Source organism: Labrus bergylta, chromosome 22 (genome assembly GCF_963930695.1).
Source record: "Labrus bergylta chromosome 22, fLabBer1.1, whole genome shotgun sequence".
Classification (NCBI taxonomy): Eukaryota; Metazoa; Chordata; class Actinopteri; order Labriformes; family Labridae; genus Labrus; species Labrus bergylta.
In genome coordinates, this window is record NC_089216.1 from 25,001 (window position 1) to 48,838 (window position 23,838).

At 42.6% G+C, this 23,838-nt stretch overlaps 1 protein-coding gene across 1 annotated transcript in view; it reads left to right on the forward strand.

Moving 5' to 3' along the window:
* The window catches only part of npy2rl (neuropeptide Y receptor Y2, like), a 37,281-nt gene that overhangs the window by 9,470 nt on the left and 3,973 nt on the right, over positions 1-23,838 (forward strand). The window contains 2 exon segments of the mRNA XM_065950795.1: positions 18,925-19,152; positions 19,693-19,825. Coding sequence (XP_065806867.1) covers positions 18,982-19,152; positions 19,693-19,825 — 304 coding nt within the window. The 5' untranslated portion in view covers positions 18,925-18,981.

Sequence of the window (23,838 nt, forward strand, 5' to 3'; positions counted from 1 at the left end):
TAGCAAACACACACACACACACTCATGTGCTGGCAGGCGTGTTGGACTGAGGTGTCCTTTCTGGTTTGGACCCTCTGGAGACTGTTTCATGGGATGAGACATGAGTCCTGCTGGGATTTAAAGAAAAACCTAAAAAATCCTTCTCTAATGAATGTGATGCTTTGGTACAACTTCCAGGCAGTGAGATGTTCTGAGCGTGTAGCCTGAACCTTTTACAGCTAATGATAACTGTGAAAAAGAACAGCATTTCCCATTTGTTGGTTTCTATCCCCAGTTGCCTCCACCCCTAAGGATAAACAAGTAAACATGTTTTTGTCTTCTCTTTGCTCCTGAAGTGGAAACTCTGAAAGCTTTAGCACTGTGTTTTTTATTTAGAGCTGAAAAGGGTGAAAAGGGATCGAGCAAATTTTCAACAAATCTGACTTTCAGTGGAAATGTAGAGTAGAATGACTGAATGATTTTAATTTGATGTTTTTAATTATATCATTAAGTTGAATAGCTGTAGTTACCATATTATATAACATGTGGGATGTAAAGACTTTGATGACAACATCTAAAACCTTAAGATTGGACTCTTATTTTGTCAGTGGTATTGTTAGCATTTATGTTAGCATAGCTACAACAAGCCCATCAGCAACTGTGTGCTGTGCTTCCTATTGGGGGATCAAAATCATTTTAAGTCACTTACAAATACTAAAAACTGTGTATTAATAGAGTTGATTTAGGACGGTACACATGCAATATGCTTAGGATTGTTAGCATTCATTAATTAATCGGGATTAATGAAGGTCTGGAATGAATGCTAATGAGTTTGGCGATTTGGGACTTTTAGTAAATGTAAGGATATATATAGAAAGTTTGTGAAGGTTTGGACATCAACAAATTTAAATCACATTCAGTCAGGGCATTAAGGTGACAATTGTTAAGAATGTGGACGTACGTTGTGTTGGTGTGAGCCAGAAACACTGAAGAAAATCAGAAAACTTTGGATTGAAGGGTATTTGTAAAAAGTGGACATGTACTCGTAAAAGTAATTCGTTAAATAATCCCTTACCTCTGTAATCTGTGTACTGTCTTATTCATACCCAGCATTTCATCTGTAGCAGTAGTTTTATTTCTGTACTTTTTCTGCATGTTGGCGTGAGTCAAAGCATATGGGTAGACTGAATGAGGGGAGAGAATGAATCAAGGCCGACAGTTTAATTAACAATGTTTCATCAACATGTCAGCTTGTTATCACATTGAACACGTTTTAGTAACGCAACCGTTCTCCCTGTTTCTTGTGCTTGACCCCCTCTCTGATCATCACGTCTCGATGATAGTTAAACCATTATTCTAAAGCTACCTCCCATATTCTACCTTTAGTCTTTGTACCAGATGAAGAGCAGGGCTGCAGAGATGTGATCTGTGTATAAAGTATTTATCTTAACTGTCCCAGTTCATCCTAAATGTGTTGGATGTTTTTAAGGATGCAGATCTGTGTGTAACTCTCTGAGAAGTTGTGAAACCTTTTGTCTGATGCGCTGGCTGTTTGCATACAGGGTGTCATTCGATGATGTGATGCTTCATGATGTGGGTCAGTACGTGTTGCATAAAAAGACTTCCAGACATATAACGCATCAGAGAGAGGACAGAGGTTGTCAACAAAGTGAAAGTGTCATGAAACGGGCACCGGGCCAAGCAGCAGGTCAGAAGACAACAGAAATTATTGCAAACTGTAAATTGTGATTGTCTGTTAATCCCTCTTTTTATTATTCAGTTTAAATGTTCTAAAGTTAGAATTGTAAAGATTTATCTTAGTGTAAGAAGACTTCATTTTGCTTGCTTTATTTTTGCTTGGCCAAAACAAAATCCTCACAATCCATCGGTGAATCTCAATCTCTCAAATATCGCAAAGCAGCGCTTGTGAGTAAAGAACAAGAGGTTTGGTTTAATAACTTCTTTATGGATCTGTAAATCAAAGTGACAGAGTATCACTCCCATGAATCCCCTCCCCCTCTTTTGTTGTTGTTTTGGTTGAGAGCCCCCTGGTGGCAGAACACACACTGTGTGATTCAACTCTAACCAGATAATTAAAACTGTACCCGATAATATGTTCAAATCTGTTCGACTCCTCTGTGTGGAATACAATACTGTAAACATCCCCCTTTCTGTGCTGCTCACCTTTAACCTCCCCTCCCCCGCCCTCCGTCTCCATCAGGGGAATTAATTAACGTTGATGTTCTTGTTCAGCCGACATGGTTGGATCCCTCCGCCATAAAATTACCTTGTTCATTTCCTTATCAACAACCTATTACCACACACACACACACACACACACACACACACACACACACACACACACACACACACACACACACACACACACACACACCTCATTTATATGAATATTGAAGACACAGGTCTTACTTGGAAGCTTAAAGAAAAAAACAAGATATCTGTAAGTGTTTTTTTTCTTGCTTTTCTCTGGTTTTGCTTCATTGCTCCCTCTCCAGAGCTAAATACAAACAGATAACAAACCTGACTAAAGATGTTGAGTCATGCCCCCCATCATGCAGATATTACACTTGATTAAAGGTGACAGAAATAGTAATCAGTTTAGTATTCATGTGGAGAAACATCGGTTTAATATTTGTATTTGTGCTACATAAGAATTCAAACTAACACACAGACTGTAAACGTTTGTGTGCTTTGATTCAGTGGTGAAGCTTTTTCTTAGTAGAGGAATTTAAAATGTCCTCTTCCTCCCTCCCATCCTTCTCTCTTTTTTTGGCCTGTCTTCCTTCTTCTTTCCTAATTCACCAAGCTTCCTTTTCTACCCTCCCTTCCTCATTTTCTCTAACAGCTTCTGTTCTTTCTTCTTCTCTCATCCCCTCCTTGCTTCCTTTCCTTATCTCTCCTGCTCGTCTTGCTACAGGCCTCGCATTCGACAACCCTCCTAAATTCCCTTTCCCTCCTTCCTCACTTAATCTTCTCCTCTTTTCTTCCCCTCCTTGCTTCTTTTTGTCCTCTTACCTTCTCTCCTTGCTCCCTTCTTCCTGTCTTCTACCTTCTTCTGTCCTAGCTTCCTCTTTCTCTCTGCCCTGTTTTCTTCCTTCCATCTCAAACCTTCCTTGATTCCTCCTTGCTTTAGTTATTTATACCTCCCTGCCTTGATTCTTTCACTTTCTGTCATCCTGTACCTGCTCGCCTCCTATTCTCCCTCCTCTCACAGCTTCTAACCTCTCCTTTTCCCTTACATCCTTTTTAATCTCTCTACCTCTCCTTAATTGCTTTTCTTTCTTTTCTACTCTACCTACTCCCTTGTTCTGTCCTCTCATCTATCTTTTGGTCCTTTTTGATCACTGTTCCACTGTCCTAAATTAATAAGTTAATGAATGCTTAATCTCATATTTTCTGGACAGCTTTCCCAGCAACAGCTTGAACAAACTAAACTAACGTGTCAAATGCACCAGGAGTCATTCGAAGCACACTAAACAGGTTGGACATGTAACCCCCTGCAGCACATTGGTAGAGGATGATATATCTGCAGAGTCCCTTCTTATTGGCGTTCTTGTTCAGGGAGGATGTTGACAGTTTAATGAGCTGTGAAAAACGCAGCTATGCACCGCTGCATCGAGATGTAGTGGTGCATCAGGCCTATATGTAATGCTTTACGACACATCATTTCTGTGTTTGTTTCCAGCTTTGTTCCACTCTCTTCAGGCTCAGCTTAGTTTCAAGGATTTTTCAGACATTAACATGTTGAAGTCAGTATCACACCTGAGCTCTGCTCTAGTAAATCTTGGTGACACGTACTGCCAGTTGGTCTGCCAGTGAAACACGACAAATCACAGACAGCTGCAGAGCAGAGACCTGCTGTTCCTCTTTTATACTTTTATTTTCTTCCATGCGTCTTCCTGTCTTGCCCGCTGTCTGACATGCTCTTACTGACCTGTTTTGGACCTATCCTGCTTGTACTGACTTGCTTTGGACCCATCCTGCTCTTACTGACCTGTTTTGGACCTATCCTGCTTGTACTGACTTGCTTTGGACCCATCCTGCTCTTACTGACCTGTTTTGGATCTATCCTGCTTGTACTGACCTGTTTTGGATCTATCCTGCTTGTACTGACTTGCTTTGGACCCATCCTGCTCTTACTGACCTGTTTTGGACCTATCCTGCTCTGGACCTATCCTGCTCGTACTGACCTGCTTTGGACCCATCCTGCTCGTACTGACCTGCTTTGGACCCATCCTGCTTGTACTGACTTGCTTTGGACCTATCCAGTTTGTACTGACCTGCTTTGGACCCATCCTGCTCGTACTGACCTGTTTTGGACCTATCCAGTTTGTACTGACTTGCTTTGGACCTATCCAGTTTGTACTGACCTGCTTTGGACCCATCCTGCTCGTACTGACCTGCTTTGGACCTATCCAGTTTGTACTGACCTGCTTTGGACCCATCCTGCTTGTACTGACTTGCTTTGGACCTATCCAGTTTGTACTGACCTGCTTTGGACCCATCCTGCTCGTACTGACCTACTTTGGACCCATCCTGCTCGTACTGACTTGCTTTGGACCTATCCTGCTCGTACTGACTTGCTTTGGACCTATCCAGTTTGTACTGACCTGCTTTGGACCTATCCTGCTCGTACTGACCTGCTTTGGACCTATCCTGCTTGTACTGACTTGCTTTGGACCTATCCAGTTTGTACTGACCTGCTTTGGACCCATCCTGCTCGTACTGACCTGCTTTGGACCTATCCTGCTTGTACTGATCTGCTTTGGACCTATCCAGTTTGTACTGACCTGCTTTGGACCCATCCTGCTCGTACTGACCTGCTTTGGACCTATCCTGCTTGTACTGATCTGCTTTGGACCTATCCTGTTCGTACTGACCTGCTTTGGACCTAGTTATTTTAAACAGGAAATGTAAATTATTCTCACTATGAAATACACAACAGTAGACTGAGAATGAACTACACAATTGTGATGAGTGAGAATAAATGAGAGTCAGACTGGATTGGGCTCGGGTAGAGAGATGTGTTCAATCAATAAAAGTGACATCTTAAATCTTAGACATACAAATGTTGTAAAAATGTTTGGACTCTGTGAGCAGAGAGGGATGAGGTTTAGACTACAGAGGGCCTTTTCATCTTCATCTATTACATTCTGCCTCTCTGAGGTTTTTAATGTTTTTACTAAAAAACAAACTTTACCTTTTCTCCTGTTTGACTAGAAGCTCATTGTAACCACAAGAAGGGTCAATCTGACGTCTTTATAACTTTACTGTTCCCACCTACAGTGACAGGTGGATATATGAAGATGATCGTATCCATGTTGAGGAAGCCTAAGACTCCGTGTCCACAGAGCGTTTTTCTCAGGGCCAGCGCCTTTTGTTCCCAATGAGTAGAGAGCGTTTTTAGCAGAAGGCAGACGCCGGGACAAAAAGTGCTCTGGCTCTTTCTCTGAGCTCTTAAAGCTAAAAATTGTTTAACTTTTCAGACCAGCGCTCTTTTTAACATATACGTTATTCCCCATAGTTTTTTCTCGAGGAATCGTGTCTTGTTCCCAAATCCTCCTCGCTACGTGTCCAGACAAAGTAAGAGGAAAAACATTCTCCGTTTGTGTTGAAATTGAAGGACAAAAAACAAGCCGCTGTCAACAGACTGTTGTCATAGAGACAGGACGGACGTGCAGCACTTTTCTTCTCAGAGCACAAACGTTTCATGCAAGAGCTCCCGAGCGCACAGCGAGCGTATTTCTGCCCAGAGAGAATGTCTCTTGGACACGGCCCTAATGCAAATCTTAAGTGTCAGTTCCAGACTTTGTTGTTTTAAAATGTCCAACTGATTGTTTGACGAGTTTTTCAACCGATCACCCTTACAGAAAAGGTAAATGTTGTTTTTAAGTTTTTATTGTGTTTCCCCTGGAGAACTTTTGAGATTATCGCTGCAGACGGATTAAAGTCAAAGAACCTGACGAATGAGTTTCATTGGAGGAAAGAGGATTTCTCTGCTGAGCGCAGTTACGTCTCTCTTTTCACACAAACCCAAACGTCCTTAGTCAGTTTGGCTGTGTCGACTAATCCTTCCAATATTAGACATGCTCTCGTGTTTACTGGCATCCTCTCCCAAACTCACTCCTCCTCTCTAATGCATTCTCTCTCTCCATTTAGCTTTGCATCACCATGCACTGATTTATTCATCACTCCATTTTCTCACTTCCCTGACATTTGCAGCACCTCTATTTTGGTCCTTTTCCCTGGGAGCACATAAAGCAGAGAGAAACGCTGAGGAAACATGCTCCACTGAAGGCTCTGTGTCAGGAGACGAGCAGCGTCACACTTCAGCTGTTCAAAGAGTTAATGTCATTCACATCTCTAATTTAAACTCCTCATTATCTTTCTTCTCAAATCAACAGTATTTACAACCCTCAATCTTCAAAGGTCGGAATGTAAAAACAGAATGTGATGATTTATGTAAAACCTCAAGCCAATGCCTGAGAGCAACGATTGCAGTTCCTCGAGTGTCCACTAGAGGCTGATTCCAAAAACCAACAGATCCCCATTAGGTCCCAGTTTAAAATGTCCATTTTTACAGCAAGAAACAAGAAAGGGTTTGGATCCCTGTAGCTCATTCCTTTATTCTTAGAACTGTCCATGGTGGGTGATTTCTATCATTATAACTTTTTGGTTATGGATGATTAGAGTTTTGCATTAAAGGCGTAATATGGGGCGTGGCTGAGTTGAGTGACAGGTGGGCTTGATTTAACAGTTTGTCAGGAGGCTTAAGGCCCGCCTCAGCTCCACCCCTTAGTCTGTTCTAGATAATGGAAAGTTAGGTGGAGTCATCTCCAATATGGCGACTTTCAGGGTTGGGCTCCGTAACAACACTTCAGAGGCAGACAGGGGATTTGTCTGAGACTACGTCCATGTTTTATACTCTGTGGAACCGCTCTGAGAGACCCTGTTGGAAAGTCTTGAGAGCTGATAAAAAGGCTTTATAACCCTGGACTTCTTTCAAACTGGCCAATGGGATTCATTATCACTGACATCAGGTTAGGAAAAGCTTTATGTTTTTTATTCCTGAAAGGTCGAGGCTGAATTAACAGCAAAAGTAGCTAGTTTGTCTACAAACAACTCCAATAATACACAAAATAACAACCCATATATGAATACTACCACAAAAAGATGCTGAACTAATCCAGAGATGCAAAACAACAGTCTGATCCAGTCTCTTTTCTGGACCACAGGTTCCAGTTTCTTTAGGTAGCTTTAGAAGAATGAACAAAGAGCAGCTGTTTGGAAGACTGCATCCCACCAGGAGCCTCCATGATGGTCGAGTGTTTTCATGTTCAACCATCAGTCTTTTAGAGGCCATATATTTGAAATGAAAAGCAGAACCGATAGAGGAGGTGGTGCTGTGCCTGACAGCAGCTTGTCCGTCCGTCTGTAATCACCAGTCTGACACTAATCCTCACACCGAGCACACATCTCAGTCCCCAATCAGAAAAAGCCTGAGCTGCTGGCTTCCTCTCCCTCAGTCACTCTGGGACAGATTTCCACCCAGAGGAAATGTGAAGACTGGAAGGGAACTGCAGCAGCATGTTAAACTGTGTTTTTGTGAACAGGAGTTTCCACACTTTACAAATGTGGTATTTAAAGTCGCTGACAAAGAGAAGGTGACTGTAAATGTGAAGATATTATGATGCAGATTTACTCCTCAGGTTATTAAACACTTTCCATTGATTTGGTGAAAACCAGTAATCAGTAAAAACGGATTGGAATAGGTGGTCATTAAGACAGCGTGGTTAATCCTGGCAGATCACCGTCCTCGTTTGTCTTCAGAGTTTAAGTTGCTTCAGTCGAGCAAGACAAAGAACTCATCAGTCCCTGCTGCCATCGCCTTTGGTACAACTAGTTGTGTCGCTGTTTCATCTGTTTTTACCGGTTGTCTTTGTTGTTCATTTGACTTGAACTTCTCAGGGTCCTTCTCATGCTGTATGCTGATTGTTTTTGCTGCTGACTGTAAAACAAGCTCTCACGCTGAGAATCAAGACAACCTTCAGCCTTCAACCAAGAGTCTGGGAGCTTTTACTTTGAAAGTACGCTCCCCTCTGGTTTCCCATCGAGAGCGAGGACCTAAAAGAAGCTGCTGATGAGGTCGACCCCGACAGTGTTCAGGTGTCGGGCCATGCAGCGCTTTATACAACGTTTTTAAAGTTCTGTTTATAACAGGTAGTCAGGCTAGTGAAGCCAGAACTGGAGCAATGGGTGACCAACGAAGACGGGTTGTAGAGGACTGTGTGATTCCAGAGGAGGGATGAACAGGTCTCTTAAGAGGGTGTACCAGTAGTTCTGAGCTGTGTGTGGATTAATTGTTAATCTGCAGAGAAATGTTTCAAAGTTTAATGTGCAGCTCTGTGAAACTCTGGAGGCTGCTGCTCCACTTCCTGTTTCACCAGTCTGAACTCTCTTCTTCTGTTGGTTTTATATTCCTGTCTCTCTACATTTATTTCTCTCTCTAATTACGCTCTGTCGGCCATCTTTAACGAGGACACAACATGTTTGAAGAGTCCTTTTAAATAAATGAATCAAGCAGTTTTGGGGTGTAATGCTAATATTTGATAGTTTTAGTTTAGAGGATGAAGCCCCCCATTTTCTCACATTTGTCTGATTAAAACATGGAGGGAGAGTGAGCTGATCGGGGAGGAGCACCAGTACTGCTCCATGAAGATTGCACATGACCTCTACATGGATGAAAGGTCAGGTTAATATTCATGAACACATTCCAAGGTCTCAAGTCTCTTTTATCACATCATGTGTTCAGAACAGATGTGTCTCATTTAGTTATTCTAGTAAAACTGTAATTCAGAGACTCATGGCGTGCTGCCTTCAGGGTCCCCTGCTCTCCTCTCTGATTAAATTTATAGCACCTCCTGCTCTCTGCAGCTCTCCTCGATGCACTTAATTTGCCATGTAAGTCACAGATCAGCACAAATTTACACACTGAAGTAATATTTTGTGTTCTGTCGTGTTGCTCTGAGAAAGATTTACCATGATGAGCTGTCAGCGTTATCTGGTTTTATTATTATATCAGTCCAGATTTAAACAGAATTTTACCTTCAACACGATTTATTTCAAAGGTAAACAATGTAAGATCAACAGAGATCCTCAGCTCTGTGTTCCCCTCGGCCTCAGCTCTCCCCTTCACCTGTAGTCCTGAACTCTGTGATCCAAAAATAAGATCAAGAGGATTCAAGCAGCCACAATGACTTTCCTCCACAGGGGACCGGGCTCGGCCACAGATAAGACGAGGAGGTCAAACATTTGGAGCTCAGAGTGGAGCTGCTACTTCTTTTCATCAAAGGAACCAGTTCAGGTGGTTCAGGGATCTGATCAGGGTCCTTGCTGGGTGCCTTCCTTTGGAGGTTTTCCGGGCTTGTCCAATGTGTTCGCTGGAGGGTTTACATATCTCACCTGACCTCAGCCTGGCATGTCAACTACAGCGTCTTTTAGTTGTTTTTGATGGTTTAGTTTAGTTTCTCTGATTGTTTTTAAATCCTTAGTGAGAAGTCTTGAATCCAAACTTTCCATATGCAGCTGATGATTTTTAATTTTTTCTGGATTTTTGTTTTGCTTGAACTAATCTGGCCTAAAAAGGGTTAAAGTAAAACAATACATAATATCTTTGTGGAGTAGCTTGTAGTATTTCTGTATTTTGTGGTACTTTTTCTGCTCACTGTCCAAAGCTGAGGTTCAGAATGTGTTACCTACTGCTGCCTGATAATGTGTATGAGACATAGAGTCTGCTCAGTGTTGATGTTTCACGACTGCTGTTATCCCTTTCTTTAAACACGTTGCCTAAATGAGACCAGAAGTCTTTCAGAGTCAGGACTCAACATGAAAGTTACTCTTTCATGTTTTCATTGCTTCAGTGATGAAATAGCTTACATCTCTGTGTGTTTTCTTCTTTCATCAGTGGCCCTCTGTGCTGAACCGAGGTGCACTGAAGGCCTCGGGTCCAGCAGCCTGACAGACCCCGTTAGAGCTGCTTTTAATGAGCAGATCTCTGCTTCATTGTTGATTGATTCTCTCTCTAAACTGAGTTGACAAAAAGGTGAATTAGAGACATCGACTCACTCACCTACATGACCTTGGACAACAGGCTCTGCTCCTGATTGGTCCATGGAGGCGTCTGAGTGTTTAATAGAAAACTGGGCAGCTACCACCTTCTCTATACGCGGGCATCAATCTTAAACAGAGCTGCTCACTCAAAAAGAAAGATTGACCTTAAATATGATTGTGTCCTGGATGTTGGATTCGGCTCAGACTCTTTCATTTCACACTCGCTGGTAAAAGAAATTGGCCCTTCCCCCGTGTGATGTGACTTCCTGTGTTTAGCGCTTTGGGCTGCAGGATGACAGAGCTGTTGTCCCCTTCGTCCGACTCTTTTCTCCTTGCTCCAGTTCCTCTTCCACCACACTGCAGACGGACAAATCGGGCATGTTTGATACGGCGCTGCAGGCGGAAGCTTCCTGCTGAAGCTTCCTGCTGAGGTCCAGAGAGCTCACAGAGACTCTGAACAGCTCAGCAGGGGGGGGATTTATGCCCTATTGTTGTATACATTTAAGAATTGGACCATATCCATATAAAAACATTTGACACTGTATATTTTTTGAGAATCCACTACACTCAGATACCGTAGGAAGTAATCCCACTAGAGCAGTAATAAGCGGGGAACCACACCGCTGAACAGCAGTTTAAGAAAAGTGAATGTGCGCAGCAGGATTTCAGAGCCCTGTGTTACTGAACTTCTCATGAGTTGTGATGACTTATTAAGGAGGCTCAAAGAAGAAGTACACAAAGCCAACGTGACGTCACAAAGCCAACGTGACGTCACAAAGCGGCTCATGGTGGTTACAGGTGATAATCGCGGTTAGCAGCGCCCAATGGCATGTCTTGCTTTCCTGCTTTAAGCTCTAAATGGGACCATTGTTGACTAAATGAACATAACACTGTACTGAAGAAGGCTTATGAAAAGTCATCATTAACCCATCAGGGAATGTTTTACAGGAGTAATTAATCAAGGGGGAAGAAGGCTCATTTCCTCGTAGACTCATTTTCTTTGTATGCTGAGGTGAATCATGCTGTATGGAGTAATAATGCTCTTAATAGAAAGCAGGAGGACTTCTTCCTGTCTCCGGCAGATATTATTAATTGCTCCATGATGAACTGACTTAGTTAAACAATGCTTGATTTACAGTCCTGTGCAGGTACAACACACTGTGTCCAGCTCGTGCACTGAATCAGTAAACATTGGTTTTTATGGCTCCATTAAGTGAAACGTCTTTGTTTGGCCCACGTCTGTGAATGATTGGAGCTCTGTAATCAAATCAGAGAGACGTCTGTTCGATTTATAGCTCGGTCAGCTGAGAATGTGCAGCTTTTGTGGACATGCTGTCCTCTTCTAATGCAGCAGCCGGAGTCAATAAGATAGTTAATTAGAACAATCAATTCACCACTGAATTAACAAGTCATTTGGTCAGTTAATCAGTCACTGAACCGAGGGATGCTCATGTTTGTCCACAGCCTCTCAGTCCCATGAGAGCACAGGAGACGAGTGCACCAGCTGGGCATGAATAAAATAGGTCTCATCTAAAATACCACGAGGGCTTATTGTTTCTGTTGGTCATTTATCATATGCTTCTGACTTTGCTCGACCGGCTTCATGATTTAAATTTACAACAAGTGCACCAAGCCTCACTGAGGCTTCGCTCGGTCTGATCCTGATCCTCATAAATTATCATTAAAGACGATCCATGAGATTCAAACTTGACTTAATATTGTGTTTTCTGCAGTATGAAAGTCATCCAGTGATGGTATATTGGTTGTATATTACCAACGATAAGAACTCTAAAATGAAAACAGCTGCTGTGTGACTGACTCTCTCAGAGTCTAAACTCGTCCTTATCGCTCTCATCACCTTTCTGCCCGCCTCTAAACCTTCGCTTTGTTCTGAAAACGTTCAAACTGAAAGGCTGCTTGAACCCTGACAAAAAGGATTTGTGCTCTGCACAGCCTCAAAAGAAAGCACCGGAAACTGAGAACAATGGCAGCCGAGAGAAGAAAGCTTTATTAACCTCGCCTTCAGATGGGTTCAAGCACATCTGAGATTTATATAATATGATTCAATTAAAGAGTTGAGCACACTCTGTTTGCTCTGCATGGATTAAACCTTCAGTCTGAATGTGTTTCCAGGTCGGGTCTTTGATGGACTCTCTTTGATTTGACTGAGCTGATCACTCGGCCATGCCTGAACAAATAATCAAAGTGTTCTTTGACTGAGCTTCTGCAGCACAAACATTTACACTTACAGAGTTTGATGTTCGTCTTGGAGGGGATTAGCTTCCTGTTTAATTCCTGAAAAGATCTGATTGAGTTTAGACGATAACAGAAAGTCAATTAGAGGTTTAGTTGGACGTGATATTTATTCCACTTTAAGAACTACAAAAGCAGCAAGTGGAGGAAACACACTGAGTGCACAGTCAGAAAACAGGCTCCTAAAGAAATGATGAAAGTGAGGCGAGCAGATGTTCTCGCCTTAAAGCCAAAGAACATTAAACCACAGACATGACAAGAAGGACTAAGTGTTGGAGGGAATTCATTTCAGCCTCCTTTCAGGAGCTCTACTTTAAAATATTATTGAATTGTATTGTTTCTATGCAGGTTTGTGAATACTGTACGTTTTTATAAACAGCTTGTAGATTCAGCTCAAAGGTTTCAGACCTCTGAATGCCGTGATCTGTTCATTAACACACGTCACGTGTTCTATCAGCTTACAAAACCAGTAAGAGCTGTTTATCAGTCTGTCACTTTTGTCTCTAAAGCCTGGAAGAAACTTTAGGATGGTTTATTCCATGAGTATTATTATTATAAAGTGTGTATTTTGGTCTCTTTGTATTAATAATGGAGTCTTGTCAGCTGGCCATGACACCAAAATCAAATCATCATCAAGTCAGTGAAAAGAGAATGAAGAAATAAACTTAAAAAATGTCTCTGCAGACTGCAATAGAGCTCAACAGGGGCCGCCCACTTTTTCAGTGACTGGTTTATGAAGTAAATTTCCTCGCTCGCCCACTCTCTCTCTCTCTCTCGTTGTATCAAACAGTACAGAGACGGGCTAACTGTCTGCTTTGTATCTGAAGGCTGCTGTGTGAACGAGCGCCGTAAAGATGACCTCGACCCGCTGACAGAGTTACATCGTGCTGAAAACAGACGAGCGTGGCGCTCTGTGGACGTCATGAGAGAGACGCCATGTTGGAGGTTATTGTTCTAATAGATCGACTTTGAAACGATTGAAGGAGGAGGAGGAGTTACAGGTTGATGCTTTAATGTGGCTTTCAAAATTCAGGTCTGAGTCTATGACTACAACCAGTCTTCCTGTCTGGTTACTGGAGTTCAACAGTAATGACTGACGCTGCATACTGACCTTTAACCTCTCCTCCTAAGCTAAAAGAAACAAACCTCAGTTTAATTTGTCCAGTGCATTTACCCAGTGCTTGCACGGGGCCATTATCGCCTGGTGACATTGAAATCTAAATCTGTGTGGGAAATGATTTAGTTATTTTCAAGAAGTTGAGCTCAGAACTGCAGCATGAAAACATCCTTTGTTTAACTGTTCCCTGATGCAACATAACTGTCTGCAGCAGCAAAGAGAAGAGGAAGATACAGTCTAATGTTGTGATGATGGTTTGTACCCTCACTTTTAAAACGACACCAGAGGAAGAATACTCCACTGGCATCAAATGAGCTTCCTCGCTCTTCAGTGAAAAGAAAGTTGAGAACAAAGTTTTGGAGCTGGCTTGTTTGGTTGCCGTGAGACAACAGATCTTTAAGTATCTAATCAGTCCATGTCATGCATGGTCCTAATTTGTCACCATTTGTCTCTGTGTTGAATAAAAGCAGGAAATGTTCCACAACTATGTGTCAGATGGGGTGGTTTTCTTTAAAACATTGTGGCTGTTTATTTTAAGAGCAGCAGTCATTATGTGCAGGCAGGAGCAGCTGTCATCTTTTTTACAAATGATGCTGCCTAATTTGTGAAGTAAATCCATCATCACAGCATTGACTGAGATAACCTAGAGAACTGGCAGCAGTGTGGTGGCTGCTACGCTTCTCTTTTTAATTACTTTTGCGTCTATTTGATGCCATATGTTTCAGAATCTGTTTTTTTTATTTTAAGCTTACATCAGGGGTTTGCAGCAATTCTTCATCAAGAACATAGACACATTTGTGTGATGCCTATGACAAGCAGTAAACACATTTCTTTTTCAGTGCTCCACACAATACATTTAGACCACTTAATGAGTTGAGGCGATGTCTCTTGGTGATGTGAGCCTAATCCATTACATTAGTGAATTTGCCCAAATAAGTGGATGAGTAGTGAAGAAAACTTGAGTGAAGTGAGGCTGATACAGTTAACCATTTGTTTTCCCATTTCTATTCATAGAGTCGGCATGTTTCTCATCTTTTTTTCGCACTTAAGAGTATTCTGCAAAAATACTGACACTTTCTCATCAAGTCTCCAGCAAGGGATGAATTTAATTTGACAAAGCAGCAAAGCCATGCATTGACTACTTCTGAGTCTGCCACATAATGCATGCTAACCCCCAAAAGCACTTTGCCCCTTCTACTTGCCTTCTGGAAGAGGCTTTTATTAAACCTTGCTCTAAAGTTCTGAAGCTTATAAAAGGGTGGAAAACAAGGTGATTATCATCTGCATGGTGCTCCAAAGCCCGGGGCAAGATGAGTGCAAGAGCTAGCATGCTTGCAGACAAGACCGCCTTTGAGGGGGGTTAGGAGGGTTAGCTTTCTGGACCCATTAGGGTTGGGTTAAGCTTAGTCTATGATAAATATTAGCATTTATAACCAATTCAAACTAATATTTCTGCTTTAAATAGGTAAACCCCCTCTTCTTAAAATGGCATGAACACACACCTGCACAGTGTCAGGATACCAAAAAGAAATGAGGCATTTGACCCCAACAATAACTTGTAAGCAAACTTTTTTCAATAACCGCTAAAGGTTAATTGGATCCAGGCAGAGGAGGAAATGTTAACGAGGAGGCTAACACTGCAACTACTTACTACAAACTAACTGATCCAACACGTCTGTAAGGACACTATTGACATGTGTGGACTTACAGGGACCCAGATATTTCTTTAAGCTGGCCTGCTTGAAAAGTTTTGCCATACATCTCCAACATCCCACTGAGGAGCAAGGAATGTGGCACTTGGTTGGGGCTATACGTTCATATCCTAACTGGTTGCTTTTTGGCTAAATCTTTCAGAATAATGACAGAACCCTGGAATCAGTATACAGCTGTTGTTATACATAATGACGCAGAAGAAACTGTAGAAATATTAATAGAAATAAAAAATACAACAATAAGTATTGAGAGTTTTAATAAATAAGCAATATAAAGAAAAAGTGCAGAATTGAATAGAGACTCGCCGATTGGGAAAATTAGGGACGATTCCCATCTTTGTTTCATGACTTCTGTTGGTGTCAGACTCCCACAATGCAACATTTTCAGCAGATGTCAGCATTAAACTGATTTGGCTCAACAGATAAACATCACGTACTGAGGTCGGTTAATGCCACATTATGTGCCGATATCTGTCTACGGAGGCCGATGTTGAACTGATGCATCGCTGCTTCCCTGGTATTGATGTTGTTAACATGTGAGAAAATGTCATTTAATTTGTTCCACTTGTGGTAATGTTCTCTGTCTTTCATTAGAAAAGAAAATCACAGCCCCTTCCTCAGAACACAAGCGAACATGAGACGTTCTGTCTCATTTTGATTAAATGAGCAAAAGACAAAGCAAATTCAGAGTCTCTGCCTTCACTTCTCCATTAAGATAGAAGAAACACACTAGCTGCCAATTTCATGAAGTCTGATAATTATGTATTTAAACATTCTTAAAGTGAAACACATTATTCTGTCAAGAATTCCACAGAAACTGCTGTAAAGTCAGCTGTGCAAACTGATGCTTAAAATGTATTTTCTCCTGTAGTCCATTTGAACTTATAACAATCTATTATAGATTCTCTGATGATATTCTTCTTTATGTCCTGAACATCTATTATAGATTCTCTGATACTCTTCTTTATGTCCTGAACATCTATTATAGATTCTCTGATACTCTTCTTTATGTCCTGAACATCTATTATAGATTCTCTGATACTCTTCTTTATGTCCTGAACATCTGACCTGAGTTTATTTTAGGTTTGGGGCGATTGGTCTTTTTCTGGGAACCTAAAGCAGCTTTTTCTCTCCGTAAACATCTGAGTGATCATTTCTATGTCAGGCTCCCACTTGAACCTGTTGTGTCAAACAGTTTGATTTATTATGCTTATAGTTTTAATTTAAAAGCAGAAATCTTCAGGAACATGAGTCTGTGTCCATCCCTGACCTTCCACCTCCCTGTGACAGTCGGTTCTGTAAGCTAATAAAACCTCAGACCTGGTGTGAGATGAGTCTGACTGCAGCATGTGTCTCGTAGCGAGTGTGAGTCAGAGTCGCGCTGCTCCTGTCAGCGAGAGCAGGAGGGAGCTGAACACCCTCAGGCAACATGCTCTTTGAATCAGCTCACTGCATTGTGTGTGTGTGTTTGTGTTTATTCTCAGGTGAGTTCATAAAGACGTGTGTTTGTTTCCATGGCAGTATACCTGCACATACATCAGAGTTTGTGTATGTTAAAGTTTCCCCCAAAGACTGACCTCCTCCGATAAGGAGATGTTAAACTGACAGGTCATAGCAGTATGTGTGTGTGTGTGTGTGTGTGTGTGTGTGTGTGTGTGTGTGTTGAGAAACTACAACATGTGTGCCACTCTTTCCCCTGTGAACTTGAGAGTTTCACAGTGAGTCTTTAATGTACAGCTGAAACAGATACTCAGAATAGTGGGATGAAGTTGTTGCTTCTCGGTTGACGCCTTTTTTGACTTTGATGAAAAGTTGCTCCCCCGTTGCTGTGTGTATCAAAGTGTATTTTAATTATGTGTTGCAGTTTTTATGAAAAGGGGATTATAAAAATTATTGAAAAATAGTTTAAAGAACATTTGAAAATAGATTTACACTTGAAGATTTGTATGTTCTGTCTTTCTTTGCAGCTTGAATTGGAATTTATAAACTGTGTTTCTTTTTTTTTTACAGGAAGTAGGACTGTGAAAGAACATGAACCCAGCATCCTGTTGTTAATTACTAACTCAGTCCTTTGGAGACAAGACGTTGGGAGCATGTCCGGCTCTTAAAGCCAACAAAAAGACATGGGAAGGGATTACAAAGCCAGTGTGTTTGGAGTATTTAGGGACAAAATAATGAAAATATAAAGGTTGTTGTTGTTGTTGCTGTGATCGGTTAGTCATAGCATAAAGATTATCTGTTTCCAGACAAGATAAGAGACTCTGAGAATCAGTTTTGATTGCCGGTCTTAAAAGCTAAATGTTGAAGAGATTATAACAGTAATCATCAGAAGTCTCTGTGGGGAATGATTGTTCCTTCATGGCTTCTCAGGCAAACCAGTTCAACAGATGGGTTATTTGTACCACTGCTATATATGGTGTTTCTCCAGCTACAGAGGATTTATGCTGCAGTACTAAGGCTGGCCACTTGGAGTAAAGTTGTCTTCATTAACATATAAGCATGGCATATCTTATTTTAATAAGATGTAATGTTAGTGTTCACAAAGTGATTCGGTTTCTGAAGTATTCCAGTTGACCAAGAGGCTTGGGCCCACAAGTGCACGGAGAAACAGGTATTCCCTTAAAGTATCATAAACAGGTATATGTGTGTGTTTTACAGAACTCAGGAAAAAACCTGTAACTTATTTCTCCTTTATTAAATCATCTTTTTGAACTTCCTTGTTTACATTTTTAATTTCCAGAGAGCTAAAGTTCCACACATGAGCTTTAAATAGAACATATCATGAGAAAAAGACAAAGTACAGCGATAGTTCTGTTACCTTCTCAGACTTGAAATCTGGCAGCGTGGTTTGAATAAGCCGAGTTCATAAAAGGTTTTCTTCAAGTTCCTGTATGAATATTTAAGGGAGCTGCCCAGTGCAACCACCATCTGCTGTTCCACATCACCAGGTCTAAGGATGCACTTTGCTCTCCGCGGCGCTTTAACAGTCTGTTTGGGAGGAGGATGGCGGCTCTTTAAATGTGGAAGAACTCACAAGAAGGGTAAAAAAGTCGAGTCTAAAAAATGATATATTTCTCCAAACAGACCAAGTTTCTCCCTTTTTATATTGTAATTTGCTTTATTCAGTGTTTTGTTTTCCTTTCTAAGAAGAAGGTTTCAACACAAAGTTTAGACATTGAATTAAAAAACGTTAGTAGCATCTGTTTTCACTTTGTGGCGTTTGCACTCCTACTAGCTACAGCCTGCAGGGAAAGATGTGATGTACAGGCTCTGTTCACCTGTTGTCTTAAATTGACGAGTGTTTCATTAAACCAGGACTCCACAAGCTTTATTTACTGAACAGTATACCACACTTTGATTTAAATTAACCATTATGACCTCATGACGGAGGTCAGCGTCACTGTATTTCCCAGCACAGCTTGCAAAACACAACGAGGGGTAAAGGTGGCGGCTGTTGTCGTGGTGATGACGGTTTGTGCCTCAGTATTTTGTACTGGTATTTTGGTCACACCAGTAGAACGGATGCTGTCAACTTTAAGAAGAAAAAATAGGACTTGAAGTGTGTCGTACACATCGAATTATACGGTAACTTATCGCTAAAGACAGGCTTTCCTAATCAGACATTTAAGAAAACACCACTGAGAGGGATAAAGCCCCCTAGAGGCCCTGAGGAGGACTGCACCCTGTCTGTGCTGTTATCGTTTATGTCCATGTTTCTCTGTTGTCCCACAGGCTATGTGTGCATCCTTCAGTAAAATGCCTGTGATAGCTGGACACTTATGAACGGACATGGAGGCACTCAACGCCACACGGGACGACTTCCTGCCCGATGATGACCCCGGAAAACTTGTGTTCCAGGACTTCGAACAGATAGCCGGTGCAGATCCACCAGCATTGCCTACGTTGGTGTCTGAGGGGGTGGATTTTCCAGAGGACCCCATTAAACTGCTGAGTGTTCAGGTAGATATATCCAGACGGGAGCTAAAGAAAGAGACTGGAAACCAGTATGAAAGTCAGATCTAGGATGATTGATTAGTCATGTCTGACTCTCTTCTGTACAGTAAGATGTTTTTTAATTTGTAGCTTTTGCACGAAAGTTTAGTGTTTCTGTGTGAACAAAAGAAAATCTCAATCTCTGCAGGGAACTATAAAACGTTTTAAAGTAATCTCCACAGTGGACCTCTACAGTTCACATCACTTCAAGTAAAAAGTATAAATGTCTTATTCAGCCTGCACTCCTCCTAATATATATGAAATATTTCTTATTCAGCAGAAGAAGCTCAGTCTGTAGGGAACCGGATGGTTGGTCTGGTATCTGGTAAGATACCAGGTCACTTCCCAAGTACTGTTGAGGTGCCCTTGAACAAGGCCCTGAACCCCCAACTGCTGGTGTGCCCCCCCCCCCCCCCCGGTCTCTCAGAAACAGAGTGTCAACCTGAGTGTCCCTCAGGGGTTAATAAAGTATATATATGTATAATCCAGCTGTTGTTCTCTCTGCAGGTCGTGTTGATTCTGGCTTACAGCACCATCATCGTGCTGGGGGTTCTGGGTAATTCTCTGGTCATATACGTCATCTACCGCTTCAAGACGCTTCGCACTGTCACCAACTTTTTCATCGCCAACCTGGCAGTTGGTATGTTTACACACACACACACACACACACACACACACACACACACACACACACACACACACACACACACACACTCACACACTCACACACACACACACACACACACACACACACACACACACACACACACACACACTCTCTGGATGTCAGGGAGGGTTTTCAGGCTGTGCCAAGGCTGATACAGAGCTGTAGTGTGTGTGTGTGTGTGTGTGTGTGTGTGTGTGTGTGTGTGTGTGCTTGCCCTCTGTAGGTCGTCTGTGATGATGACTCAAACATCTGTCAGCTGTTATATTCAATCTTTCTGTGAGACGGAGAGATGAAATCCAACGTTTATTTATTTGACATTCACAACGACAGTGAGTCCCTAACCCCTAACGTGTTACAAGTTATCCTGTAGCTGCTCGCTGACGTGTTTCAAGTTATCCTGTAGCCGCTCGCTAACGTGTTACAAGTTACCCTGTAGCTGCTCGCTGACGTGTTTCAAGTTACCCTGTAGCTGCTCGCTGACGTGTTTCAAGTTACCCTGTAACTGCTCGCTAACGTGTTACAAGTTACCCTGTAGCTGCTCGCTGACGTGTTTCAAGTTACCCTGTAACTGCTCGCTGACGTGTTTCAAGTTACCCTGTAACTGCTCGCTAACGTGTTACAAGTTACCCTGTAGCTGCTCGCTGACGTGTTTCAAGTTACCCTGTAACTGCTCGCTGACGTGTTTCAAGTTACCCTGTAGCTGCCCGCTGACGTGTTTCAAGTTACCCTGTAGCTGCCCGCTGACGTGTTTCAAGTTACCCTGTAGCCGCTCGCTAACGTGTTACAAGTTACCCTGTAGCTGCTCGCTGACGTGTTTCAAGTTACCCTGTAGCCGCCCGCTGACGTGTTACAAGTTACCCTGTAGCCGCCCGCTGACGTGTTTCAAGTTACCCTGTAGCTGCCCGCTGACGTGTTTCAAGTTACCCTGTAGCCGCTCGTTGACGTGTTTCAAGTTACCCTGTAGCTGCTCGTTGACGTGTTTCAAGTTACCCTGTAGCCGCTCGTTGACGTGTTTCAAGTTACCCTGTAGCTGCTCGTTGACGTGTTTCAAGTTACCCTGTAGCTGCCCGCTGACGTGTTTCAAGTTACCCTGTAGCCGCTCGTTGACGTGTTTCAAGTTACCCTGTAGCTGCTCGTTGACGTGTTTCAAGTTACCCTGTAGCCGCTCGTTGACGTGTTTCAAGTTACCCTGTAGCTGCTCGCTGACGTGTTTCAAGTTACCCTGTAGCTAACCCTGTAGCTGCTTGTTGACGTGTTACAAGTTACCCTGTAGCTGCTCGTTGACGTGTTACAAGTTACCCTGTAGCTGCTCGTTGACGTGTTTCAAGTTACCCTGTAGCCGCTCGTTGACGTGTTTCAAGTTACCCTGTAGCTGCCCGCTGACGTGTTACAAGTTACCCTGTAGCTGCTCGTTGACGTGTTTCAAGTTACCCTGTAGCCGCTCGTTGACGTGTTTCAAGTTACCCTGTAGCTGCCCGCTGACGTGTTTCAAGTTACCCTGTAGCTGCCCGCTGACGTGTTTCAAGTTACCCTGTAGCCGCTCGTTGACGTGTTTCAAGTTACCCTGTAGCTGCTCACTGACGTGTTTCAAGTTACCCTGTAGCTGCTCGTTGACGTGTTTCAAGTTACCCTGTAGCCGCTCGTTGACGTGTTTCAAGTTACCCTGTAGCCGCTCGCTGACGTGTTTCAAGTTACCCTGTAGCCGCTCGTTGACGTGTTTCAAGTTACCCTGTAGCCGCTCGTTCACGTGTTAGTTTATAAGTGTAATGAGGACACATTTTACTTACAGCTCGTTTGAGAAATGCAACAATAATTTAATATTCTTGATTTGTCTTTAAGGATGAAGGTTTCTTACAGATAGCTAAATATCAAAGATACTCAGACTTGAAGTTTCCTTGACGTTACTGTTGAGCGACGTGTTGAAATGTCTTGACTGTATCTGCACTCCTTATATAGGCATGAAGGTTTTTCTGTGAAGCATATTGTGATTACTTTCCTTCAGAGTGTAGTGACACTCTGAAGCTTTGTTCCTTCTACTTGCAAGAAGAATTAAACTAAACAAAGACATTGACTCATGATCCTTTCTTTTGCATTGTTAATAGACATTTCCAGCTCATAAGTCAGGTGTAGCTCCGCCTCTGCAGCTACAGGATGACTCAGTGAAAGTGAGTCAACACTGATGATTTGAATATTTGACTGAAGTGGAAACTTGTGGATCTCTTCTATCCATCCTCCACTTCTGTATCGCTGCAGAGTAGAAGGTGTGACCCACATCATGTCCACCAACACATGGCAAGCCCTCAGCTCCACTCAGCGTGTGGAGCTGACGTGTGTGTGTGTGTGTGTGTGTGTGTGTGTGTGTGTGTGTGTGTGATCCCTCAGATCCTTCAGATCCCTCAAGTTAGCATGATGTGTTTTCCCTGCAGCTTCAGTATGAAGGACTCTCCTGTTTATCTTAACGTAGAGGAACACCTCAACTTTGACTCCAATCTTCACACAGGATTTAAACAACCAATAAACAGCAGCCGGGGCCAGCAGTGAACCAATCATCTGCTCCGTGCTGTCTGTGTGTGTGTGTGTGTGTGTGTGTGTGTGTGTGTGTGTGTGTGTGTGTGTGTGTGTGTGTGGAGGGGGGAGGGGCTGAGGGAAACAGAAATCCTTGCATAGCCAACAGCGTTTGCTGTTTTGAGAGGTGTCAGGAAAACGGAATGCAGAGTAAAACTTTCCGCTAACGTTAATTAGTTAATATGCACACACACACACACACACACACACACACACACACACACACACACACACACACACACACACACACACACACACACACTGATTACTTGTGACCTGAGAATAACATGTTGTTGTTGTTGGTGTCTGAGTCTCTGTCAGAGGAAGTTGAAGGACTAACTTTCTGTTTTCCTCCTGACCTGCTCCACAGTCACATGACGTCCTCTGTGACCCGTGTGACATGTGTCTGCTCCGTTACTTGTCAGCGTGCATGAGGAAGAGTTCGCCCGCGGGGCCGTTAGTCAGTGAGTGACGCTGCAGCGCTTTGTTTCATCGTTTAGATCAATGAAAACTGGTCTGGAGCTGCAGCCTGGTGTCCTCACGCTTCAGGACGTTGTCCAATCAGTAGGTAGAGATTCAATCAGCAGATAGAGATCCAATCAGCAGGTAGAGATCCAATCAGCAGGTAGAGATCCAATCAGCAGGTAGAGATCCAATCAGCAGATAGAGATCCAATCAGCAGGTAGAGATCCTATCAGCAGATAGAGATCCAATCAGCAGATAGAGATCCAATCAGCAGGTAGAGATCCAATCAGCAGATAGAGATCCAATCAGCAGGTAGAGATCCTATCACAAGATAGAGATCCAATCAGCAGATAGAGATCCAATCAGCAGGTAGAGATCCAATCAGCAGGTAGAGATCCAATCAGCAGGTAGAGATCCTATCACAAGATAGAGATCCAATCAGCAGATAGAGATCCAATCAGCAGGTAGAGATCCAATCAGCAGGTAGAGATCCAATCAGCAGGTAGAGATCCAATCAGCAGATAGAGATCCAATCAGCAGGTAGAGATCCAATCAGCAGATAGAGATCCTATCAGCAGATAGAGATCCAATCAGCAGGTAGAGATCCAATCAGCAGGTAGAGATCCAATCAGCAGGTAGAGATCCAATCAGCAGGTAGAGATCCAATCAGCAGATAGAGATCCAATCAGCAGGTAGAGATCCTATCAGCAGATAGAGATCCAATCAGCAGATAGAGATCCAATCAGCAGGTAGAGATCCAATCAGCAGATAGAGATCCTATCACAAGACAGAGATCCAATCAGCAGATAGAGATCCAATCAGCAGGTAGAGATCCAATCAGCAGGTAGAGATCCAATCAGCAGGTAGAGATCCAATCAGCAGGTAGAGATCCAATCAGCAGATAGAGATCCAATCAGCAGGTAGATTGTCTCTCTCTCTCTGTCTCTCTCTCTCTC